The 23632-nt window shown below is 47.2% G+C and overlaps 1 protein-coding gene across 1 annotated transcript in view; it reads left to right on the top strand.

Annotated features, from left to right (window-relative positions):
• Positions 1 to 23632, top strand: part of C3_2H11orf16 (chromosome 3_2 C11orf16 homolog) — a 117152-nt gene that overhangs the window by 38618 nt on the left and 54902 nt on the right. The window contains exon 3 of the mRNA XM_085648137.1: positions 19997 to 20165. Within this exon, the coding sequence (XP_085504263.1) occupies positions 19997 to 20165 (169 nt within the window). The remainder of the gene's footprint in view (positions 1 to 19996; positions 20166 to 23632) is intronic.

Below are 23632 nucleotides of genomic sequence, written 5' to 3'. Positions count from 1 at the left end.
ATTTGCATGGAGCACGCCCCCATGCAAATATGAGGAATGCCCTCTGAAGATAGAAATGGCGCTTCATGTGCTCATAATTCATGAGGACTTGGGACTTGGGACAACAGGTCAGAGCAATTCCTGTGGATTCAGAGGCCTTTTTGTGTGGCATATGTGCTTTGATAGAGCATACACCAGCGCTACTGGGGAAGGCAGTACAGATACCAAAATAACTATTGTTCAGACCCCAGAGAACTGTGGATCCCAAAGAAGAACCAGACATGGTTTGAGAAAAAATTGCCCTTGAAACAAAGGCATGCTATGCCTTATTGACAGCTTTTGACAGGAGGCAAGCAACATGGGCATCAGTAGTATTTAAGGTATCAGTGGTCAAATTGAGAGACAAATCTACGGCATGGCTACCATAGCAGCATGGCGGGTGCCCTCTAGTCATTGTAGACAATCTCTTGTGAAAAGGTATGCTAAAACTCTCGAGTCATACATTTTAGTGGACAAAGCAATGCATTCAGCGCTTTTCTAACCATGACTAAGCCGACCGTTGAAGTGGGATTGTAATGGTAATTCATATACTAGCTACTACTGATCCAGGGCCAATCAGGGATCGATAATCAATTATAACACAAACATTTGGCCCATACTCATACACCCAACACATGAATCCCTGTTGCACTGTTTCTAGTTTGAGTTAAATCAATGATTCATAACTAAAGGTTCATTCCTAACACACTAGATACATAACTGAACCTGTAATTAACTATCTTTCCTCTGGTCGATGGACCAAAAGTTGAGAAGTTGATGGTAATAATTAGAACTGATATCTATCTGTCCTTCTAAATAATTCACAGACTCAGTGTAGGTTAATAATATTTATCATAAAATAATGTGAAGGTAAAATGCTCATCATGTACAGGCTTACAAGGCACACAATTTTCTAATCACAGAGAGAGAACAATAATCAAGGCAAACAGTGTCAAACTCAAATCAAAATGAACAGAAATGCAATGAATGAGTGATAGGTGAAGAGAAAAACGTTTCAGGGACAAAATACATTTGCAAATGAGAATGCAAAGTACAGACACTTAGCTATACTAACCAAAATAATTCAGTAGAAAAATCTACCCCCTGGCCATGGGAATAGATGGGGATTCCCCGAGAAGGTTCAGGGAACAAAGAGTAGGACAGTAGCATGATATAGATAGGCTTCAATCTGGATACAGCAAACCGATGGACAGCGACGATCTCCCATCTCTCTAGCTTCTCCAAGGCGCTACCCTAACACCCCCCAGGAAACCCAGTTATACTCTAAAAACCTACATGTCCAACCCACCATTGTACCAACATTGACAGGATCTTAGTCTCTCATTGGTCAGTTTAAGGGGTGTTCTATCACACCACCATGGTCACGTTCATATTTTCACAGCGTTCTTTGTTTTACATCTCTAGTATTACGTAAATCACGTCTCATGTATTCACATTTCCTCCAATAAGTTACATGTTGCAAATCTCTACATTTTCCTTGTTCGCTTCAACTGCCTAGATGGAAGAAGTTTGTACATTTGCACTTGGTCTCACTGCCATCCTACCGTTACTTGGCAGACACACAAACATTTATCGAAGGTTAACAACTTTTATCTTCTCCATTCTCTCTCAGAGCTCGATTTTCGGCTTATTTAGTAGTTTTTCTTTTGACCCTCAACTCGTCATGCAACGATGTAGGCCCACATCACTACAATGAATAAAGCACAGACATTATTAATTTCATGAAATATAATTCTCACTGTTTTACCACCCACCATTTGCACTATCCCACGTTATATGTTTAACACAAGCATTAGTGTGCAAAAGCGGCATTATTGTTATTTAATTTTTTAAGCAGAACGCAAAATGCGGCTTAGTCTTTCATGCATTAGTCCACGTATTAATGCACGCATGCGCAAAAGCATTTCCCCGTGTTTTTGCATACTATTTTCACCGCACACCGTTAGTAAATGTTACCGAGGAGTTAATCTGAGCAGGTTTTATTTTCTCAAAACCCTGCTCCATCACTGCCTGTTCCATCAAATCCAGTCAACACTAAGTAAGGAACATTTGGGAGTCTTTGAAAATCAACAATTACCTTGAAGCTCAAGTTTTACAATGCTCTATCGGCTGTTTATCCCCAAAAAAACCTTAATCGAGGGAAGAATATTTAGGAACTATAGTTAGATCTAACAGATGCTTAATTTGTGCCGGTGCTTTCCGGTACTAAGCACCGGCACTTATATCCTCACTTATTTCTCAGGGTCTGTAGAATTGAGAGCCATGGGTATGCTAGTGTTGCAGGTGCCAACTTTTTCTTTCGTTGCTTGGGCCTCGATCGGAGTTGGTCAACTGCAGAGAATGGAGTGAAACGGTGAGTGGGGCTGTAGTCAGAGGTAGATTCAAGGTTCTGCAGGGAGAGGCAGGCCTTGGTGCAAGTGAAACAGGCAGGCCTCGGAGCAAATTGACTTCCAGGGCACTCCAGGCAGCACGAAAGCTGATTGGGTGTCCCCATCCAAGCCCCCGGCCGCGGCATGAAGGAATCTTTTAGACTACAGAAGAAGCAGCCGAGTTCAATGAGAGGACACGGAGCAAGCAGAACAAGTGGCAGAGGAAACCGTTGTGAATCCCCTAAACCTCCTGTGAGCAGGAGACTGCTGGGTAAAAGGTCAGTGCAGTTGGAGGTGAGAGATTCCAGACAAGCAATGTTAATACCGGAAAATGGATACGCCCGCAGAACTTAAAAACATCTGATGATCAGTCTTCTTTGTAAAACAGGAAACATGTTAAAATTATATACATCTTCAGTTTTCCCCAAGGTGACACATGGAAACTTCTTTGCTAACAAACGTGTAGATTGCTGCTGGGGCTTATTTTTGGTAGGAGTATTATTGACCGTGATTAGTCAAATACCATAGTTTGTATAAGCATTAGGAAAAATTTTGCAAAGTAATTTGTGTACACTTGCATACAATTACAGTAATGCAATTAAAATGGTGGCGTCTATGGAGGCGAGGCAGATATGAGTGAATCATTGGTATCATCGTCTGATTCCTGGAGTCTGCATAAGTGCCTTGTGGGTCTCCATTCATAATCAGCCTCACGCATTACGCGCCCATTAACAGTACTGTGTCACAATCACAAGCCCGGACAGAACACAATGCAATGCGTGATATGACACTGTTGTAATTAAATGCCACTCCGGGGAAGAAATAAGCGGGGACAATGATTCCATGAAAAGCCAAATGCTCTCTGATGAGCTCTTTTCCTTTGTGATGTACATATGTTTTAAAGTCTACTTTTAAAAAATCTGATCAGCCATAACGAACAAAGACAAAACATGTATGGCATCAGTCAGCAATTGCATATGAGATCCTTTCTAGTGTGGCACACCAGAGAGAATACGCTTTTTAGAGATTCAGCAAGCAAGCAAGACTAAATTAATGCATTTCACTTAATTGAGGAGAGCAGAGGCTGCCAGAACAAGGACCACGGTTTATAATTTTGAAGTTAAGACATCTGTAATTGAATTCCTCCTCACTCTTCACTAAGTTGGCTGGCCTGTCATTCTTTCAGTGTTTGCTTTAACATAATAAATTCCAAAGTATAAATCATTAAGGGCCCATATTAGCTCTCCGTACATCCAGAGGTCTCTCCATTCTTCCTTCACTTTCTGCCCTACGTCTGCGTTTCCTCTTAATCGCCGCCTCCCCTCATTACCTGCTTTTAATTTTTCATCTTTCATTTCCACTCTCCTTTCACACGCTCCCCGCTGTCTGCTCTTCTTCCCTTGCCTTTCTCTTCTTTCCACTTTTCATTCTCATCATGTTTCACTCCAATCTTGCACTCCCAATCTCTGCTTTCCCCACTTCTTTTCACATTCTTTGTCTACATTTGTATCTATCCTTGCCTTCAGACCTCTCCTTCTTCTTCCGGTTCCCTTTTATGTTTTTCCTTCTTGTACATATCTTTATATCCACTCCAGGAATCTGTGTTTGATTTCAGTCTTGGTGTGGCCACTCAGTCTTTCATTTTTCTGGGGTCGATAAAATGAGTGCCATTGAGCTGGATAGCAACATTTTTAATTTGGTGTCAAGCCCCCCTCCGCTGAATATGTGCTTTACAAACATACATGGTGTGTTAAGGACACAGAAATGTATTTTAATCTTTTGTTTTTCAATTTCTTTGCATTATTCCCTCTGTCCCAGCTTCATCCAGTACCTTTCAAACAAGCATCCATTCCCTTAACCTCCTTTCTTTCCTTTGTCCCATCTTTTTCCTTTTTCTCTTCCTTTGCACCTCCAGCCATACCTCCTTTCTTCTTTCCATTCTCGCTTCCATATATCCTCATTCATTCCCCATCCTTCCCCCCCTTAGTGCATTTTTTCCTCCATTTATTCCTTACTTTCTTTTTTTCTCTACTCCTTCTTTAATTTCTTCCTTTCTTATCCTCAACCCTTCCTTCTGCTGTTCTTCCTCCTTTTCTTTCTTCTTTCTATTCATCCATTACACATTGTACGCTTTTCTCGCACTATTCCTTAATTTCTTCCTTTCACTTTCTTTCCTTATTTTCTCCTTCTTACATCCATTACTTATTTGTTTCCTCACTCCAGTACTCTCCTTCGCGCCTGCATTTGTTGCTGCCTTCTTTAATGTATTCCTTCTATCCTCCCTTCCTTTCTTTTGAACAGCGCAGTGCAAGCACATTCTCTTTAGTTAGCAAAACTGCTTCAAGTCAAGTCATCAAAAGGCCTTTCCTAAAGCTGCATTGAGATTTACACACATTCTATATTTTGAGTTAATTTTTAAGTTGTTGTCATAGGCTTCCTATATGTTACATTATGTTATGTTATGTAGTATTGATTTGTATAGTGAACTATTCACTCAAGAGGGTATCCAGGTGCTTAGGCAGGTATGTATGTGCGAGGCCACCGAGGTGCTTATGCGAAGAGCCAGGGCTTCAGCTTCTTGCGGAACTCCAAGAAGTAAGGAGGTAGCTCTGATGTGTTGAGGCTTATGGGTGTGGGTGGAGCCAATACATGAAGTGGGTGTAGCCACTGGAGGAAGTGGGAGGAGCTGGGGGAGTGGGCGTGGCCTCCTAAAAAAATGTGAGCACCTGTACTTAATATTTTACAAATTAAGCACTGAGATTGTAGCAAACCAGATAGCTGACAAGCCGTCTCTGCAAGTTATACGCTCGCTGCTGACATCTGATGCACTCTGGCTGGCACACATGTGAATCCATGTAAAGCCAGGTCTGCCGTTCAAGCTTCCAAGGTAGCTGAATAAAGTACTAATAATGAATTTCATAAAAGACACAGAGGGTTTATATCATTATTTATGTTCTTAGAGTCATTATAGACTCTTCCATAACTTTCACCTAGCAGCCCTCTCAGCTAAAACTAATTCTTCAGTGACCACCAGTGCAAAGGAGGATCCGGCTCATGGGTTTACAGTTTTAGACAAAAACACTCAAGTACAGTAGGACAAGGCTGCACGTATTGTGCCCCGAGAACCCATCCAGCCTCTCCAGACCATGTTTTCCAAGAAATAGCATGAGTCAGGCTGTCCTCATGTGGGGTACCAGGGAGTGGAAATTACAAGCCGAGCCCCTCAGAGGAGATGGACTGTGGATAGTTTGTGAGCTATTAACAATTTACATTTCAATAAAAATTCAATCTCTTTCCTTCTCGACTTGCTGAATAATTAGTGTGGGCATGAATACACCACTGTTTAACACACTATAAAAGCATGTGGTACCGTATGACAATTCCAACAACAAAAATACATCAAGAATATACAAGTCTTCGCCCTGCTACATTTGTTTGTATACATCGACAGCATTCATTGTTTTGGCGAGTAGCATTATTATAATATGTCCACCAGAGGGGGCTGCAAGCTCAAATAATAGCCTAAATCTAAACCAGCATAGAAAATTCAGTTTCACAACCCTTTGCATTACCTTTATCACGTGTTAGATGTATCGCATTGGTCACATAATACATAATTTGCCTCATAATCTACAGTTTTTAACCCCCCAAAAGTTTTGTTTCTAGTGCAAAGGATTCAAACGTTACTACAAATATAGCAGCACGTGTTTCCCCGCAGTAGAAGGCCCTTCACAAAGCTGGACTGGTCGCTTTTCTGTTGCTTATTGCTATATTTGGATATTAATCTGGTGCTAAAGAGGTGCAACCAATTCACATACAGTGTTACCAAGTTTAGAAATCACGAACAAGTGAAGTAACACTATTACGAAATGTGCCACATTATGCCACATAATTTGCCTTTTCTTGCCATATAATTTACCCAACCATACATAAGTTGTCCTCTCTTGCTGCATAATTCCAGTAGCCCTGACTATAAACTACCCACAAAGCGTTAAACAGAAGACACACAGGAGCAAAAGAGAACCACGTCCATTGGGTTACTGTTAATATACCTATATAGAATTACATGGAATTCAGCCATGAGTGACAGAGGCCAACCCGGCAGAATGCACAGGATATTTGATAAACAGACATCTGTCTGGGGCCTGAGTGTGAACCTAAGGCGCAGATCCGGTTGGTAGAATCTTAATGAGATTTCGGAAGAGGAGAAGCAGTTGAGGAGGAGCAGGAATAAATAGGGGGAGAAGAAAGGCAAGGGTGCTTGCCCAGGGTCCTGTAGAGTACCACCTGGCCTCTTTTGCATTTGCAACCCAGAGGCCGAATGCGGCCCCAGGGTAATGTGTCGGAGGGCTGGTGTACAGCTGAGCCCCATGGAATGCCTGGCCAGGCGCATAAACAATGGTGAGTCGGGAAGGAGGAAGTCTTCCCCAGGGGCAAGCCGTAAAACAATATTCAGCCCATCAAAGGTGCAGCAAACAAGCACAAGCAAATGCAATCAATATCGAAAATTGTTGAAATCAGAGGTATGATGTAGGAAAAGAGTGAAAGAGGGCTTGAGGTGCAAGACTGAAGGACTAGCTGGTATATGGCCCCTGTGATTACCCTGACCAAGGGGAAAGGCAGTCCACCGACCCGCTGTAGAAAAGGCCGCACCTGAGCCTAGTGCATGTGACTGTCAAATCACATGAAAGGAGGACTATTTGTAACCAGAGGCAGAAAAGGCACTTTACTGGGGTGCCACATGCTATCGACATTCTGCAAGAGTTTCTCCGGCTGTTCAAGGGACTGGGGCGATTGAAAGATCTGAAAGTAAAATTAAATATTGACAAGACTGTGAGATCGACACCGCTCGCTCAGACACAGGAGGGTGCCATTCCAACTGTGCCCGCTGTTGGAGAAAGAGCTAGATTAACTCAAACAGCAAGGGGTGATTGAGAAGGTCACAGGGCCCACCCCCTGGGCCCCCAAGCCCAAACAATCTGGAGCCATCAGACTATGCATTGATATGCAGCTCCCAAAAAACACATCACCCCCACTGTTGACAATTTAGTGGTAGGCCTCAATGGTGCCAGGTGGTTCTCAAAGCTAGACTTCATGCTGGCTACCACCAGCTTGAACTTGACCCTTCAAGCTACTATATAACTACCTTCTCAATGCATGTGGGGTTCTGCAGGTAAAGCACCTGAACTTCGGAATATCTTCAGTGACAGAGGTGTTTCAGAATGTCATACATGAAACCCTCTTAGGGCTGGTTGGAGTGTTAAACATGAGCAATGACATTTTTATATTTTCCGACACACTTGAAGACCACCACATACAGCTAAGTGTGACTTTCAAGTGGTTAGCAGACTGTGAGCTAACCGTACATAAGCAAAAATGCTTATTCTACACAAATCTTTTAAAGTTCTTTGGATACAAGTTTTCGAGTGAAGTGTTGCAAGTAGACCCAAAGAAAGTTGACAATGTTGGGAAAAGAGCTAACCCGCAAAATGTATCCAAGAGGAGTAGCTTCCTCATGATAGCCACTTGGAAGCTTCATTCCAAGTTTTGCCAGCCTATCCGAGCCACTGTGAGCCCTGATTAAGCATGACGCTCTATGGGAGTGGGACTCCCGCACTGATCTGGCATTTCGAAAGGTGAAGGAGGCGCTGTTGGCAGATGTGACAATGGCATACTTCAATTCAAGCCGCTGGATGGAACTGGTGGTAGATACAAGCCCTGTTGGACTTGGTGCCATGCTTCTGCAAGAAAAGAGTGAAGGATCATAGGTTTGCATTGCCTATGCAAGCAGGGAACTGCCAAGCATGGAGACTAGGTACGGACAATTCGAGTGTGAGGTGCTAGTGATCCGGTGGGCCTGCTGCCACTTCCATTTATATCTCTGTGGCAGCAGTTCGGAGTTATGACTGACCACTGCTGTTTGCCGGCAGAGCCAGGAACGATCTGCTTAGTATCTCGTGGTGAGCTGTGCAGCTCCAGCCATACACATTCATGGCTGGCTACTGCTTGAGTGTGAACAATCCAGTAGACTACCTGTCCAGACACTCGCAAGAACAGGCTGGTGCCAGAGAGACAGAGGAAGATAAAGGGGACGAGCACTTTGTGAGAATGGTAGTCCAAGATGCCTTCCAGCAGACACTCTCAATTGAGGAGATCCAGGAGGCCACTGATCAGGACATGAGTCTCTGCAAAGCAAAAGAAGCAGTCCGCAGGAGACAATGGTACAAATTCTTGGACGGCGCTAAAACACTGACCGCAGATGACCAGGCAAACTTGGGCCAAATCTGGAGGATCTGGGATGAGTTAAGCATGAACGGAGAAGGCCTGCTACTTCACGGAAGACAAATCATAATGTTCAAAAGTCTATGGGCAAGATTTGTCGAACTGGCCCACGAAGGCCACCATGGCATAGTGAAGATGAGAGCAAGGCTTGGTTCCTCGGCATGGACACCTTGGTCGAGAACAAGGTCAGAGGCTGCCACTCCCATTCGATAATGAGCAGAGAACCCAAGAACCATGTCTGACACCATTGTCCTGTGTCAGCATGGACTTTGGCAGTTTTCAAAATGGGCATCTCACAACGGTGGTGATAGACAACCACACTAAGTATCCAGTCGTGGTACTGTTGTTGTGCACAGCATTTTCAAATGTGAAGCCAGCGCTAGAGAAGATCTTCGCACTGCTGGGGATCCTCAGAGTGTCAAAGACTGATAGTGGGCCCCCATTCCAGGGACTGGAATTTAAATCGTACCTGCATAGCCTGAACATCAGGCTCTGAAAAATGACGCCACAGTGGCCACAAGCCAACGGGAAGTGAAGCGCTTTATGAGCACCTTGAACAGAGTGCTACAAATTGGAGTGGAACAAGGGGTGGACATGAAGTGCTGCCTGCACCATTTTCTAACAGCCTGCCGGCAGACGCAGCACAGTGCCATGAGGTGCGCCCGAGTGACCTGCTAATGAGGAGGCCCACCCGAGACGTCATTCCCACAAGACCCAGCTGGAGCCCTGTCATCATTAACGTACAGGCCACTCAGGAGAAGAGGAAAGTCACAAATGAATGTGGTGGTCAAACCAGCAGGGCCATGGCCCCAAATCTGGTGGTTGGAGACAAGGTGATCATGCGGGATCAACACCCAAGTAGACGTTCCACACCGCGTTTGAAAAGTAGATGTGGGAGATCGTCACCATCCAAGGAATGATGGTTTCCGTCCAGCGGGGCCAGTCCTCCATAGCCAATAACATCTCCTGGTTGAGGAGAGTTAAACCCCAAGCAAGGAACCAGGATGACAGCCAAGAGGCGGTGGACGATCCAATGGAGGTCGATAATGAGGCGTTAAATCCTCGGCAAGGCGCGACGCAAGTGGAGCAAAAGTGTGCTGCGGCAAGCTCCAGGGTGGCTACTAATCTAAGGGGCATGGATGCTGACATGGCTCGGAGTCAGGTGGCTGAAGCCAAAAGTATGGTCTAAGGCCCAACCCTGTACCAAGCCAGAGGCTGAAGGACTATTATTGTCATATTACCAAGAAGTAAATTCCAGTCAGTTGGAAGTGGTGTAGAGTGTCACCCGTCCTTTACAATACTTTGTATCGAGTCTGCAACCCATGGGCTTTGCACAGCCCGAGGGTACAAATAAAGGTCATGGTGATCGCTTGTGGTGACTCCGCGATACCTATGATCACAGTAGTGTGTGAGTCTCACCTTATTTGTTCAGTGTGCCTCGGCGGTGCCCTCGCATGAGACGCTACAGACCCTTTCCCAACCTTGACAGAGCAGTCAGGGAAGATGCCACAGGAAGATGTACTTGACTTTGCTCCCTTTCACTTGTATATGTCACTAGCTTAAAATGTTTATGTCAAGAAGGTGGACCTACTAAGATGGCTCCCAGCAAAGTGAGCGACCCTAGGGGTAGTGCGGTGGAAATTCCTGGCTCCACAATAATGAACCAGTCCCACAGTCTGAAGCCATTGCCAGCTTGGAGGCAGTGAGCTCCGCTCTTAAAGAGGAGTCAGATAGGCCAGCAAAGAAGGGGTGTTACCTCTTTGAGAAGCAGTTCAAAAGAATAGTCCAGTCACATTGAGATGCATGGAATGAAGATGCAAGATTGTAAAATACAGCAGAAAATAAATCAAAACGTACATGAGGAACAAAAAATGCAGGTGGGGAAAGTAGTGAAGATGCCATAAGATAAAGCCATAGGTCACAGTTCGAAGCAACAGAATTATTCCACCCACTTTTGTATTATGGTCAAATATGGAAAAAAGTACTTGTCATGTGGATGTCTATAGCTTTCTACATGCGTTACATGATTTAACTAATGTAAATGCTATACTTGTCATACTTATTTAATAGGTATCAAGCAATTCTTTGTTTTTCTTTTGAATATAATTTTCTTAAAAGCAATTGGGTTCTCCCCGACAGAACCATTGTAGCTCAATATATACATACCCAGGTTCTGAGGGACACAGGGTCGCCCCATTGTTGCCATACCCTCTATATGATAGGCAGCTCAGAACCTCACTAGAGAGGAGGAAGTCAAAATCAGTTCCTGGCCCCCACCTCATACGAGGGTGTAGGCCTGGGAACAAAAAAGCAGCAGAACATCAATATGTGGCCTGAAATCTGAATAGCATCATGTCCTGCATCCACCCTGATCCATACCATCCTCAAAGTGAGCTCCCACCAAAAGAGCTCCGCTCACATGTCCTCCATGTTGGACACTCATTCATGCCCCCCAAAAGTTTTCTGGTATTCAGTTTCATCAGTCTGCAATGTTTTAACCAGGTTGTGACCCACAAAATTGCTAGGAATAATCCACTCTGAAAGCTTTCAGAACAGAATTTTAAACAAGCATTTGCAATGCAATAGGTCTCGCATTTATAAGAGTTTGAGCTATTGGCATTGTAAAATTACAAAGCCTTTTATTTATGTTTTGGTTTTCAAACAAATAAAAGGCATTGTCATTTACAATGTCAGTAGCATAAACTCGCATAAAAGCAGTGTGCGGCGTGCAGCAGTGTGCGGCGTGCAGCAGTGTGCGGCGCGCAGCAGTGTGAGGCGCGCAGCAGTGTGCGGCGTGCAGCAGTGTGCGGCGTGCAGCAGTGTGTGGCGTGCAGCAGTGTGAGGCGTGCAGCAGTGTGTGGCGTGCAGCAGTGTGTGGCGTGCAGCAGTGTGTGGCATGCAGCAGTGTGCGGCGTGCAGCAGTGTGTGGCGTGCAGCAGTGTGTGGCGTGCAGCAGTGTTTCGTGTAGCAGTGTGAGGCATGCAGCACTGTGTGGCGTGCAGCGGCGTGCAGCAGTGTGCGGTGTGCAGCAGGGTGTGGCGTGCAGCAGTGTGCGGCGTGCAGCGGTGTCGTGCAGCATGCAGCAGTGAGTAATGCAGCAGTGTGCAGCAGTGTGTGGCATGCAGCAGTGTGCGGTGTGCAGCAGTGTGTGCTGTGCAGCAGTGTGTGGCGTGCAGCAGTGTTTCGTGCAGCAGTGTGTGGCGTGCAGCAGTGTGTGGCGTGCAGCAGTGTGTGGCGTGCAGCAGTGTGTGGCGTGCAGCAGTGTTTCGTGTAGCAGTGTGCGGCGTGCAGCAGTGTGGCGTGCAGCAGTGTGCGGCGTGCTGCAGTGTGCGGCATGCAGCAGTGTGTGGCATGCAGCAGTGTGTGGCATGCAGCAGTGTGTGGCGTGCAGCAGTGTGTGGCGTGCAGCAGTGTGTGGCATGCAGCAGTGTGTGGCGTGCAGCGGCGTGCAGCAGTGTGTAGCGTGCAGCAGTATGTGGCGTGCAGCAGTGTGCGGTGTGCATCAGTGTGCGGCGTGCAGCAGTGTGAGGCGTGCAGCAGTGTGCGGCGTGCAGCAGTGTGCGGTGTGCAGCAGTGTGCGGCGTGCAGCAGTGTGTGGCGTGCAGCAGTGTTTCGTGTAGCAGTGTGAGGCATGCAGCACTGTGTGGCGTGCAGCGGCGTGCAGCAGTGTGCGGCGTGCAGCAGTGTGCTGCATGCAGCAGTGTCGTGCAGCATGCAGCAGTGAGTAATGCAGCAGTGTGCAGCAGTGTGACGTGCAGCAGTGTGTGGCATGCAGCAGTGTGTGGCGTGCAGCAGTGTTTCGTGTAGCAGTGTGCGGCGTGAAGCAGTGTGCGGCGTGCAGCAGTGTGCGACGTGCAGCAGTGTGCGACGTGCAGCAGTGTGTGGCGTGCAGCAGTGTGTGGCATGCAGCGGCATGCAGCAGTGTGTGGCATGCAGCAGTGTGCGGCGTGCAGCAGTGTGCGGCGTGCAGAAGTGTGCGGCGTGCAGCAGTGTGTGGTGTGCAGCAGTGTGAGGCATGCAGCAGTGTGAGGCGTGAGGCATGCAGCAGTGTGCGGCGTGCAGCAGTGTGAGGCGTGCAGCAGTGTGAGGCGTGCAGCAGTGTGTGGCGTGCAGCAGTGTGTGGCGTGCAGCAGTGTGCGGCGTGCAGCAGTGTGCAGCGGGCAGCAATGTGCTGCGTGCAGCAGTGTCATGCAGCATGCAGCAGTGAGTAATGCAGCAGTGTGCAGCAGTGTGTGGTGTGCAGCAGTGTGCGGCATGCAGCAGTGTGTGCCGTGCAGCAGTGTGTGGCATGCAGCAGTGTTTCGTGTAGCATTGTGCGGCGTGCAGCAGTGTATGGCGTGCAGCAGTGTGTGGCGTGCAGCAGTGTTTCGTGTAGCAGTGTTTAGTGTAGCAGTGTGCGGCGTGCAGCAGTGTGCAGCATGCAGCAGTGTGCAGCATGCAGCAGTGAGCAGTGTGCAGCAGTGTGTGGCGTGCAGCAGTGTGTGGCGTGCAGCGGCATGCAGCAGTGTGCGGCGTGCAGCAGTGTGTGGCGTGCAGCAGTGTGTGGCGTGCAGCAGTGTGTGGCGTGCAGCAGTGTGTGGCGTGGTTTGTAAACAACAAGAAAAGCGGACATCAAAGGAAGGGTGGGACGGAACAAGCATATGGGGTGTGAGTTATAATGAAAGTTAATTGTTGTAAGAGGGGATGCAGGAAGTGAGGCCGAGCGCGCGCTGGCGAAAGCAGTCTGCTGCTTTCAAGTCCAGTGCCAGATGCCAGCTTCGCGCTTGAATGCCTCACATGCACTGGCCATAAACCGCATTCCTAAGGTCTTGTGCCCCTCACAAAATCTCTCTGAATGCGTGAGGCGGCGCACACGCAGGAAGTAGCTGGTGGCAAATGGAATGCGCGTGGTTGTGCGCGTAACCGCCAACCAATCCGCCTGGGAAGCCTTTGGGAGCATTTTCTGAAGCCCCTACATAAGTCTCGCTGGGCGATCGCTTACGCGATACCCAGGTGAGACCTAAAAAGTCCTCAAAAGCTTCCATTAGAGTGAGATGTTTCATTTTGCTTTTAAGTGGATCCGTAGATGGGTCTGCATCACCATATCCGAAAATAAAAGTTTGGGTTAATCACGTTCTTTTTCAAATGAATTGACGGATCATTAATATTGATGGCTTTGTTCAATAGAATGTACTGGCCCAAAATTAAATGATAATGACGGGCTCTGTAGTGTGCCCATTGTACTGTGGCGGGAGGAATACATGCCCACCGACTCTCCTGGGGCCCTTGTCCATTGACAGGAAGATCTGGTGTCAGAGCATGGCAAGGCTGTGTCAGCCAATGAAGAGGACACACGACAGAGACACTTCCCCTGCCTCTGGAGCCTCTCGTTGGGTCTAAGCCTTCAACTGGTGTTTACCTATTATACTTACTACAATATGTTCTTACTACCAGTGTCTGTGGTTTGTGACAGTACAAACTCCACGTTGGATACATTTGTGTATGGTTGGTATGATGGGAATGTCACTTATGTCAGAGGGCTGGATAGAACACTGTGTTGCGCTGTAAGTAGCAGAATATCATGTCCATTTAACCTCCCAAAAGCTAGAGCAGTTTCTAAGCTTTTAGGTTTTGTTATTTCCTGTTATGACTAGCTCCTTTTGGGATCTCCAGACCTTCTCTTTTTCATACCATGGAACATCAGCTTATCATCTGCTTAATTTTAAATGGTCGTTGAGATGAAAGGTTAATGAGACTGTAGGGTGAACCAGAGCAACAATGACTAGGATGAAAGAAATACTCATGAAGGCGCAGTGTTATCCAGGGGTGTAGCACAGACTTGCATTACTCAAAAAATCCACTGTTTAAGTCATGTGAGGCACTGGCCACAAGCGCACCCAGGCCTTGGTCCACAGTCCCGGCCCAAAACCCGCTTCCATGGCATGGGTGGAGCATGGAACGCTCCACACTGCCGGCCCACAGCCTCCGCTCTTTCCTGGACCCCTCCCATCCCAATATTCTGCCCCCACCAATCATGTACCACTCCCCACACACTGTTTTGTTTTCCATTCTTTTCTAGCACTGGATACAGCACAAACAAGATAGAAGTGTGTAAATGTATCTGTATGATTGTTTATATTTATTTTGTAAAGCGTACAGTGTGGTGGGGAGGTTCTCTTTCAAGTATCTTTCTCAGGCATCCCTTAAAATACAGCCTTGTGTAAAGTGACGTTTCACACAGCAGGAAGCACAGAGCTGACTCCAAGCTGGAGCACCCACAACATGAGCACAAATAACTGTGAGATCTTCCTGAAGCAGCATCCAGGTATAGTCAAAAGTCAGGCCTGGCCTCGTAACCTCCCCTCAAAAATCAGAAACTGTTGTGCCACACCTCACCCTGGCTCCAACCAAGTGGCAGTGCTCAGGAAGAGTAACCTGGATCTTCTCGTTAAATTTCTAAAGGTTGCCTAGTCTCTCCTTCCTCACTTCATTGTCTGGGTCTCCTCCCTCCAGCTGCAGAGATGCAAGCAATACTCTTCCACTGTCTGGAGAGCTATCCTCACCCCCATCCTGTGCCATGCTACACCAGGGGCATCTAATTGGATCCCCCTACGCTTTGGTAATTAATACTGTGAGACATACTTCAAGGGTAAACATCAGAAGACATTTGATCCAGGATCTGTAGAATCTCCTTTCAATGATTACTTTATTTACCCTGCATATTCTCTCACTTTGCTTTCATCATGCGATTAGTGCTTTAACCCCTTCCCTGCTCATGACGGATCATGAGCACATGCTCAGAAAATCCCTCTGCTGCAGACAGCAGAGGGATTTCCTTTTTTTTGTTTTGCCTGCGGAGGTGGGGAAGAGCTCCCCCAACCTCACCACGCCTATTTGAGAATTTCTTTGCAATGACGAGCGCGCATGGCGCGCGATCGTCATTGCAATGAAATCGAAACCGAAACTTAGTATCAGTTTCTCAGTTTCGGTGCTTGTGGGGCTATCTCAGCCCCCCGAGCACTGAAAAAGATGTGAGAGGTATTGTTGGAAAGGGGAGAATCCCCTTTCCAATAGTACCCTTCCCTAGTGGATCCCTTCTTGGGGATCACCCCCGGGGGGCGGAAAGCCCACTAGAGACCAGGGATTATTTTCTTTTATTGACGTTGGGGTGGGGGCTGCCCGGAAAGGGCATGGCAATGCCCCCACAGAGAAATGTAAGTCTTTCTGCCCCCCCCTGGGGGGAAGATGGGGACAGTAGCCCCCAATCTGCCCCCCCGGGGGGCAGAAAACCTACTAGGAACCAGGGATTTATTTATTTTTTATTGACGTTGGGGTGGGGGCTGCCCAAAAAGGGCATTGCAATGCCCCCATACCCCCAGAGAAATGTCAGTATTTCTGCCCCCCCGGGGGGCGGATAGCCCACTAGAAACCAGGGATTTTTTTATTGATGTTGGGGTGGGGGCTGCCCAAAAAAGGGCATGGCAATGCCCCCCCCCCCTGAGAAATGTCAGTCTTTCTGCCCACCTCGGGGGCAGAAAGCCCACTAGGAACCATGGATTTATTTATTTTTATTGACATTGGGGTGGGGGCTGCCCAAAAAGGGCATGGCAGTCCCCCACCCACCCCAGAGAAATGTCAGTCTTTCTGCCCCCCCCCAGGGGGCAGATGGGGGCGGTAGCCCCCAATCTGTCCCTTTGGGGGGGCAGAAAGCCCACTAGAAACCAGGGATTTTTTTTATTGATGTTGGGGTGGGGGCTGCCCAAAAAGGGCATGGAAATGCCCCTACACCCCCCCAAAAAATACAACAGTCTTTCTGCCCCCCCCAGGGGCAGATGGGAGCAATAGTCCCTAATCTGCCCCCGGGGTGGCAGAAAGTCCACTAGGCACCAGGGATTTTTTTATTTTTTTATAATGTGATAATGCCCCCACCCCAAAAACAATTACCACAGTATTTCTGCCTCTCCCCGGAGGCATATTGGGTAACAACCCATTATCTGCCCACTGAAGGGGGGTAGAAAGCCCTCTAGGCCTCAAGATTATTTTTTTATTATTTAGGGTTGAAGTCATTCCAGAATGGGCATGCTAATGCCCACACCTCCCCAAATAAATGCCACAATCTTTCTGCCCCCCCGAGGGGTGGATGGGGGCAGTAGCCCTGATCTGCCCCAGGGGGGCAGAAAGCCCACTAGGCGCCAGCGATTACGCTGGCTTTTTTTATGCGTGTGGGTGGGGGCTGCCCAGAATGGGCATACCAATTCCTCCACCCCCCCAAAAACATAGCCACGGTCTTTCTGCCCCCCTTGGGGGCATATCGGGATAACGCCCACTAGGCACACACTTGTTTTTAGCAATGTGCCTACATGTGGATTTTGGGCGCTAGCGCAGCCGGCACATAGGGAAACCTAGCAAACCTGTAAAAAATGTTAAACTAGACACCAAGGGGAATCCAGGATGAGATGACTTGTGTGCCTCTCACCAGGTTCTGTTACCCAGAATCCCTTGCAAACCTCAAACGTAGTTAAAAAAACCCACATTTTCCTCACATTTCTGTGATGGAAAGTTCTGGGATCTGCGTGGATCCACAAAATTCCACCAACCCCACATTTCCCAGTGTCGTCTGAGAAAAATAGTACCTCACTTGTGTGGGTAGGCCTAGTGCCCGTGACAGGAAACGGCCCAAAACGCAACGTGGACACACCACATTTTCACAGTGAAAACTGACCCTTTTTTTTGCAAGGTGCCTAGCTGTAGATTTTGAACCCTAGCTCTGCCGGCACCTAGGGAAACCTAGCAAACCTATACATTTTTAAAACCTAGATACCCAGAGGAATCCAGGATGGGGTGACTTGACTGGCTCTCTCCAGGTTCTGTTACCCAGAATCCCTTTCAAACCTCAAAATGTGTAAAGAAAACAAATTTTCTCACATTTCTGTGGTGGCAAGTTCTGGAATCTGCGTGGACCTACAAAATTCCACCCACTCCGCATTCCCCAAAGTCTTCTGAGAAAAATGGTACCTCACTTGTGTGGGTAGGCTTTGTGCCCGCCACAGAAAACAGCCCAAAACACAACGTGGACACAACATTTTCACAGTGAAAACCTACCCTTATTTTTGCAAAGTGCCTAGCTGTAGGTTTTGAACCCTAGCTCTAACGGCACTTAGGGAAACCGAGCAAACCTATACATTTTTTAAAACTAGACACCCAGGGGAATCCAGGATGGGATGACTTGTCTGGCTCTCACCAGGTTCTGTTACCCAGAATCCCTTGCAAACCTCAACATCTGTCCAAAAAAATCACATTTTCCTCACATTTCTGTGGTGGAAAGTTCTGGAATCTGTGTGGATCCCCAAAAGTCCACCCAGCCCGCATTCCCCAAAGTCTTCCAAGAAAAATGGTACCTCACTTGTGTGGGTGGGTCAAGTACCCGCGACAGGCAAGTGCCCAAAACCTAGTAAGGCAACTTCAATATTACCTAACACAAAACAACCTGTTTTTGCAAGGGGGGTCCCGTGAGTTTTTGGCCCCGGGCTCGGCAGCCACTTAGGGAAACCTACCAAACCCATACATTTCTGAAAACTAGACACCCGGGGGATTCCAGGGAGGTATAGCTTGTGTGGATTCCCCAACGTTTTCTTACCCAGAATCCCCAGCAAACCTGAAATTTAGCTGAAAAAAATAACTTTTTTCACACATTCTTGTGTGGGAAAGTTGTGGCATCACTGGGCTGACACAAATTTCCTACCACTCCGCGTTCCCCAAGGTCTCCCGATAAAAATGGTGCCTCACTCGTGTGGGAGGCCAAAGTGCCCACGACAGGCAAGGGCCCAAAACATATTGAGGCGACATCAAAATTGCCTATCACAAAACAACCTGGTTTTGCAAGGGGGTCCCATTAATTTTTTGCCTGGGGCTCGGCAGCCACAGAGGGAAACCTACCAAACCCACACATTTCTGAAAACTAGACACCCGGGGGATTCCAGGGAGGTATGGCTTGCGTAGATACCCCAACGTTTTCGTATCCAGAATCCCCTGCAAACCTGAAATTTAGCTGAAAAAAATCACTTTTTTAACACATTTTTGTGTGGGAAAGTTGTGGCATCACCGGGCTGACACAAATTTCCTACTACCCAGAGTTCCTTCAGGTCTCCCAATAAAAATAGTGCCTCACTTGTGTGGGAGGCCCAAGTACCCGCGACAGGTAGGGGCCCAAAACATATTGAGGCGACATCAAAATTGCCTCTCACAAAACGACTTGGTTTTGCAAGGGGGGTCCCATGACTTTTTGGCCCGGGGCTCGGCGGCCACCTAGGGAAACCTACCAAAGTCACACATTTCTGAAAACTAGACACCCAGGGGATTCCAGGGAGGTATGGCTTGCATGGCTTCCCCAATGTTTTCTTACCCAGAATCCCCTGCAAACCTGAGATTTGGCTGAAAAATTACTTTTTTCACACATTTTTGTGTGGGAAAGTTGTGGCTGGCTGCCACAATAACTCACTGCAGGCATGTCATCAGCAGAGGGGTGCTGGCACCATCTGGCCAGTACAGGTGTCACTCCCCCTGAGCCCTCGCTACCCAGAAAGCAGTGATGCGCTTTATTTCACAGGTGAAAAGTGTGCGTTTTCCAAAGCAACACAAATAAATAAATACTTGTATACATAAATAAAGTTCCATAGGTAGGGATGAGACTTGTGATTCCAAAGATATCCAACAATGTTCCAAAGCAGGGGAGACCTGGGCCTGGTCTCTTACCCTTTACTTTTATGCATAGGTCATCTTCCCACTGAATTTCCCCTATTCAGTGTCACTGATTAGAATATTCATACAACCTGGATAGCTGATTTAAGAAAGACATTTAAAAATTAAAATAAAATGCTAAGGTGTCTGACGGCCTCTTACTATTAGATATTCCCTGCTGGGTTTACCTTAAATCTCAGTTGCTTTTCCCATTCCAGTCTCTTAACACATCATTTCCCAACATTAGATACAGTTTTAGACACAACCTGAATGGAGAAGTGATCATTCTAAAACTAATTTAAATTCTGCCCTCGTATGCAACATTACCTAATGCTGTGATGTTAGCAATGAAGCTTCCTCAGAGAGTAGAGACTCCCTTAGTCCTAACGATTAAGTGAAATAGATGCAGGTTAGAACATTTTACACCAGTTTTAGAAAATTGTTGTGCCATATCTCTGGCCTTCAGAAAGATGCTTCATCAGTCACTCTGCCTTTGTGGATTGACAATGAGAGTGTACTTGCATGAGTGTATAATTATTTTATTACAAAAGTTATTTGCATCTAACACTCACACTTTTCTTTTCTTTAAGGTGCTCCTGGGTAAGCCATTCCACGTGTTTCCCAGATATAACATGCAAGAAAACCAACACTCTTGAAAGGTTTTTAGGCTCGGGTCAATTAGCACTGCATACTCCTGTGTTATCAAGAAGAGAGCCTGATGGCTTCTACTACCGTGCAACACTAAAACAGGAGGTAGAGGTAAGTCAAGTGAATATATCGCTGGTAAAATATAAATATATATCTAAATATCAGACACTGTAGCTCTGTTTTTTCTAAAAGAGCTTGCCAAGGTTTAGTATCTATTTGTCATGGCTAGTTTTAAGTATCTGCCCTGACGGACACAATTTGGAACTTGTCCTTTTATTGGGAGCTTTATATAGTGCAAACTCGACCCAAAGGTATAAGAGCACTTTACATGAGCACAGTCAATCAATCAATCAGGTTTTTTTTAAGCGCACTACTCACCCGTGAGGGTCTCAAGGCACTGGGGGGGGGGTGGCGGAGGGGCAGTAGCAGATCCGTTAGCCGAAGAGCCAGGTCTTGAGAGCGTTGCTGAAGGTGTTCAGGGTGGGGACGAGTCTGATGTCTGTCGGGATCTCGTTCCAGCTTTTGACAGCGATGTGAGAGAAGGATCTTCCACCTGCTCTGACTCTGCGGATGCGTGGGGTTTTGGCCGATGCGAGGTTGGAAGATCGGAGGTTTCTTTTGGGTACGTGGAAGTTGATTCTGTCGTTGAGGTATTTGGGTTCAGCATTTGTAGGCGTGGGTGAAGATTTTAAAGCTGACTCTTTTCTCCACGGGGAGCAAGTGGCGCCTTCGCAGGTGTTGGCTGATGTGTTTGTGCTGGGGGATGCCGAGGGTGAGTTGGGCGGCGGTATTCTGTATCGTCTGGAGTTTTCGGAGTAAGGACTTGTTTATGCAGGCGTATAGTGCGTTACCACAGTCCAGTCTGCTGGTGATGAGTGCGTGGGTGACTGTCTTCCTTAACTCCGGGGGGATCCATTTGAAGGTCTTGCGGAGGGTGTTGAAGCAGCAGGAGGTGACGGCGTTGATCTGTCGGTTCATGGTGAGGGATGAGTTGAGTATGATGCTGAGGTTTTTGGCGTGGTTTGAGGGGGTCGGTGGGTTTCCAAGGGCGGTCGACCACCAGGTGTTGTCCCATGCTGGAGGGGTGGTTCCGAGGACGAGGACTTCTGTCTTCTCTGCGTTGAGCTTCAGGCAGCTGTTGGTCATCCAGACTGCGACTTCCTGCATTCCTTTCTGGAAGTTGAGTCTGGCGGTGGCGGGTCGTTGGTGAGGGAGAGGATGAGCTGGGTGTTGTCAGCGTAGGAGATGATGTTGAGGCCATGCTGTCGAATGATGGCGGCAAGGGGGGCCATTTAGATGTTGAAGAGGGTCGGGCTCAGAGATGATCCCTGTGGGACTCCGCAGGTGATTTCCGTGGGGTCGGAGAGGAAGGGTGGCAGTCTGATACTTTGGCTGCGTCCGGTGAGAAATGACTGGAGTTTTGGGCTGTTCCTTGTATGCCGGCGTCGTGTAGTCTGGCGACTAGTGTGCAGTGGAGACGGTGTTGAAGGCTGCTGAAAGGTCGAGTAGGATGAGGGCTGCAGAGTAGCCTTGGTCCAGGAGGGTGCGAATGTCATCTGTGGCGGCGAGTAGGGCGGTCTCTGTGCTGTGGTTGCTTTGGAAACCGGATTGGGACGGGTCGAGGATGGTATTGTCTTCGATGAATCAGTTCCCTGTTAACTGTTTTCTCTGCAACTTTGGCCGCGAAGGGGAGGAGCGAGATGGGCTGGTAGTTCTTGAGGTCGGTGGTGTCAGCTGTGGGCTTCTTGAGCAGGGGCCTGACTTCTGCGCGTTTCCAGTCGTCTGAAAAGGTGCCTGTTTCGAAGGTGGTGTTGGTGGTGCATTGTAGTTCGGGTGCAATGGCGGTGGCAGCTCTGTGGTAGATGTGTGGGAGCCAGGGGTCGGTGGGGACCCCTGAGTGGATGCTTTTTATTGTAGAGATGTCTTCAGCTGTGAGCAGCGTCCAGGTGAAGATGGTGGGCTGGCTGGTGTGTCTAGGGGGTGGGCCGGCTGTGGCATCAGGTGGAAGGTTGACGAAGTTGTCGTAGAGGTTTTTGATCTTGAGGTGGAAATAGGTTCCAAGCTTGTCGCAGAGGTCTTGGGACGGGGTGATGTTTGTGGCTGTGCTGCGAGGGTTGGTGAATTCCTGGATGACTGTGAAGAGTTGTTGAAGTTGGCGAGGATTTTGTTGTGGATAAAGTTCCTCTTGGTGGTTCTGATTTGGTTGTGGTAGTTCGTCATGGCATCCTTGTAGGTGGTGTGATTTTCAGGTGTCTTGGTGTTTCTCCAGTTCTTCTCCAGGCGTCTGCAGGTGCGTCTGGCTTCTTGGAGATCGGTGATGAACCAAGCAGCTTTCCTGGGGCGCTGTTTGTCGGGCTTGTGTAGCGGGGTGAGCTCTTCTACGCTGTTGGAGATCCAAGTGTGGAGTTTTCTGGCTGCGATATTGGCATCGGGTGCCGAAGTGTGGTTTAGTCGGGTTAGGGCAGGGTTGAGATGGCCGTCGGTGACCTTGCTCCTATTCCTCCAGTTGCATTACTAACCGACATATTCATTTTGTTAGGCACAGGTAGATTAAGTGATTTGCCCAGAATCACGGGATGTTGAGCGTCCCTGCCGAGACTCAAACCCGATTCTCCAGCTTTGAGGTCGACTGCTCGAGCCGTTATACCACACCCTCTCCATTCATCCCCCGTAAAATATAATAATCTTCTATCTAGTTTAGACTTCCATTTTCTATAGTGGTCACACCTGTTTGCCTCACACATAAGATGTGAATGTTTACCGATATCCTAAAAGTTATATTTAATAATTTTTTACACAAGTTGTCTTAAAGGGAGGCACTCAAACTTAATCTCACAGTTTCATTTGTAACACATACACTATTAGTCTTTCGACTTTCTTGATAGCCTGAAGACTGAGTTTTGTTGTTATATGATTTGATATAATAAAATGGAAGACATTCATGTACTAATGTGTATGTGACACTGACTATGTAAAATGAATAACATATACAAGAATGAATTACATATGGTTTATGCTAACATGTCATAATCCTGAAGAAGCAAAATACTATTCGCCAACCACTTGGCTATGTTTTTTTGTGGAAACATGTCTCTTCCTTTGATGAATTCATAGGGCATGAGTCACAAAGTAGTAAACCTACACTTGGAAATGTACACACACTTGCACGTGTAAAATTACTACTTTTTGGATTTCACAAATATTCCCAGTATTTTGCACGGAGAACTACCCCATATGCAGGTTTTCAGCTAATTCCTGGAAGGTCATGTAATATTCCCAGCTGCATCCTATTTCCACTTTGTGGATATCTCCATAGCAGAGAATTCAGCTCAGGGAAAAAAGAATCCTATTTACAAATGGATTTTTTTCTGTGGGGGAAATAATTTCACTGTGGAGGAATCCCTTTCCCTATATCCCCAGCAAATCTCGGGATAATCCATTCTCCTTCCCCGTGGAAAAAGATTTACACCAGCAGTAAACATTCCACCTTTTTCTGCATGGAAAGGGGGATAAGGGGAATTAATGAATTCTGACAAATAGCCATGTGTGTGGGCATTCATAAACCTCCAGGGTTAACC

This window comes from Triturus cristatus, chromosome 3_2 (genome assembly GCF_964204655.1).
Source record: "Triturus cristatus chromosome 3_2, aTriCri1.1, whole genome shotgun sequence".
Classification (NCBI taxonomy): Eukaryota; Metazoa; Chordata; class Amphibia; order Caudata; family Salamandridae; genus Triturus; species Triturus cristatus.
Note: the sequence above shows the minus strand (reverse complement) of the source record. Positions and strands in the feature narration are given on the sequence as shown.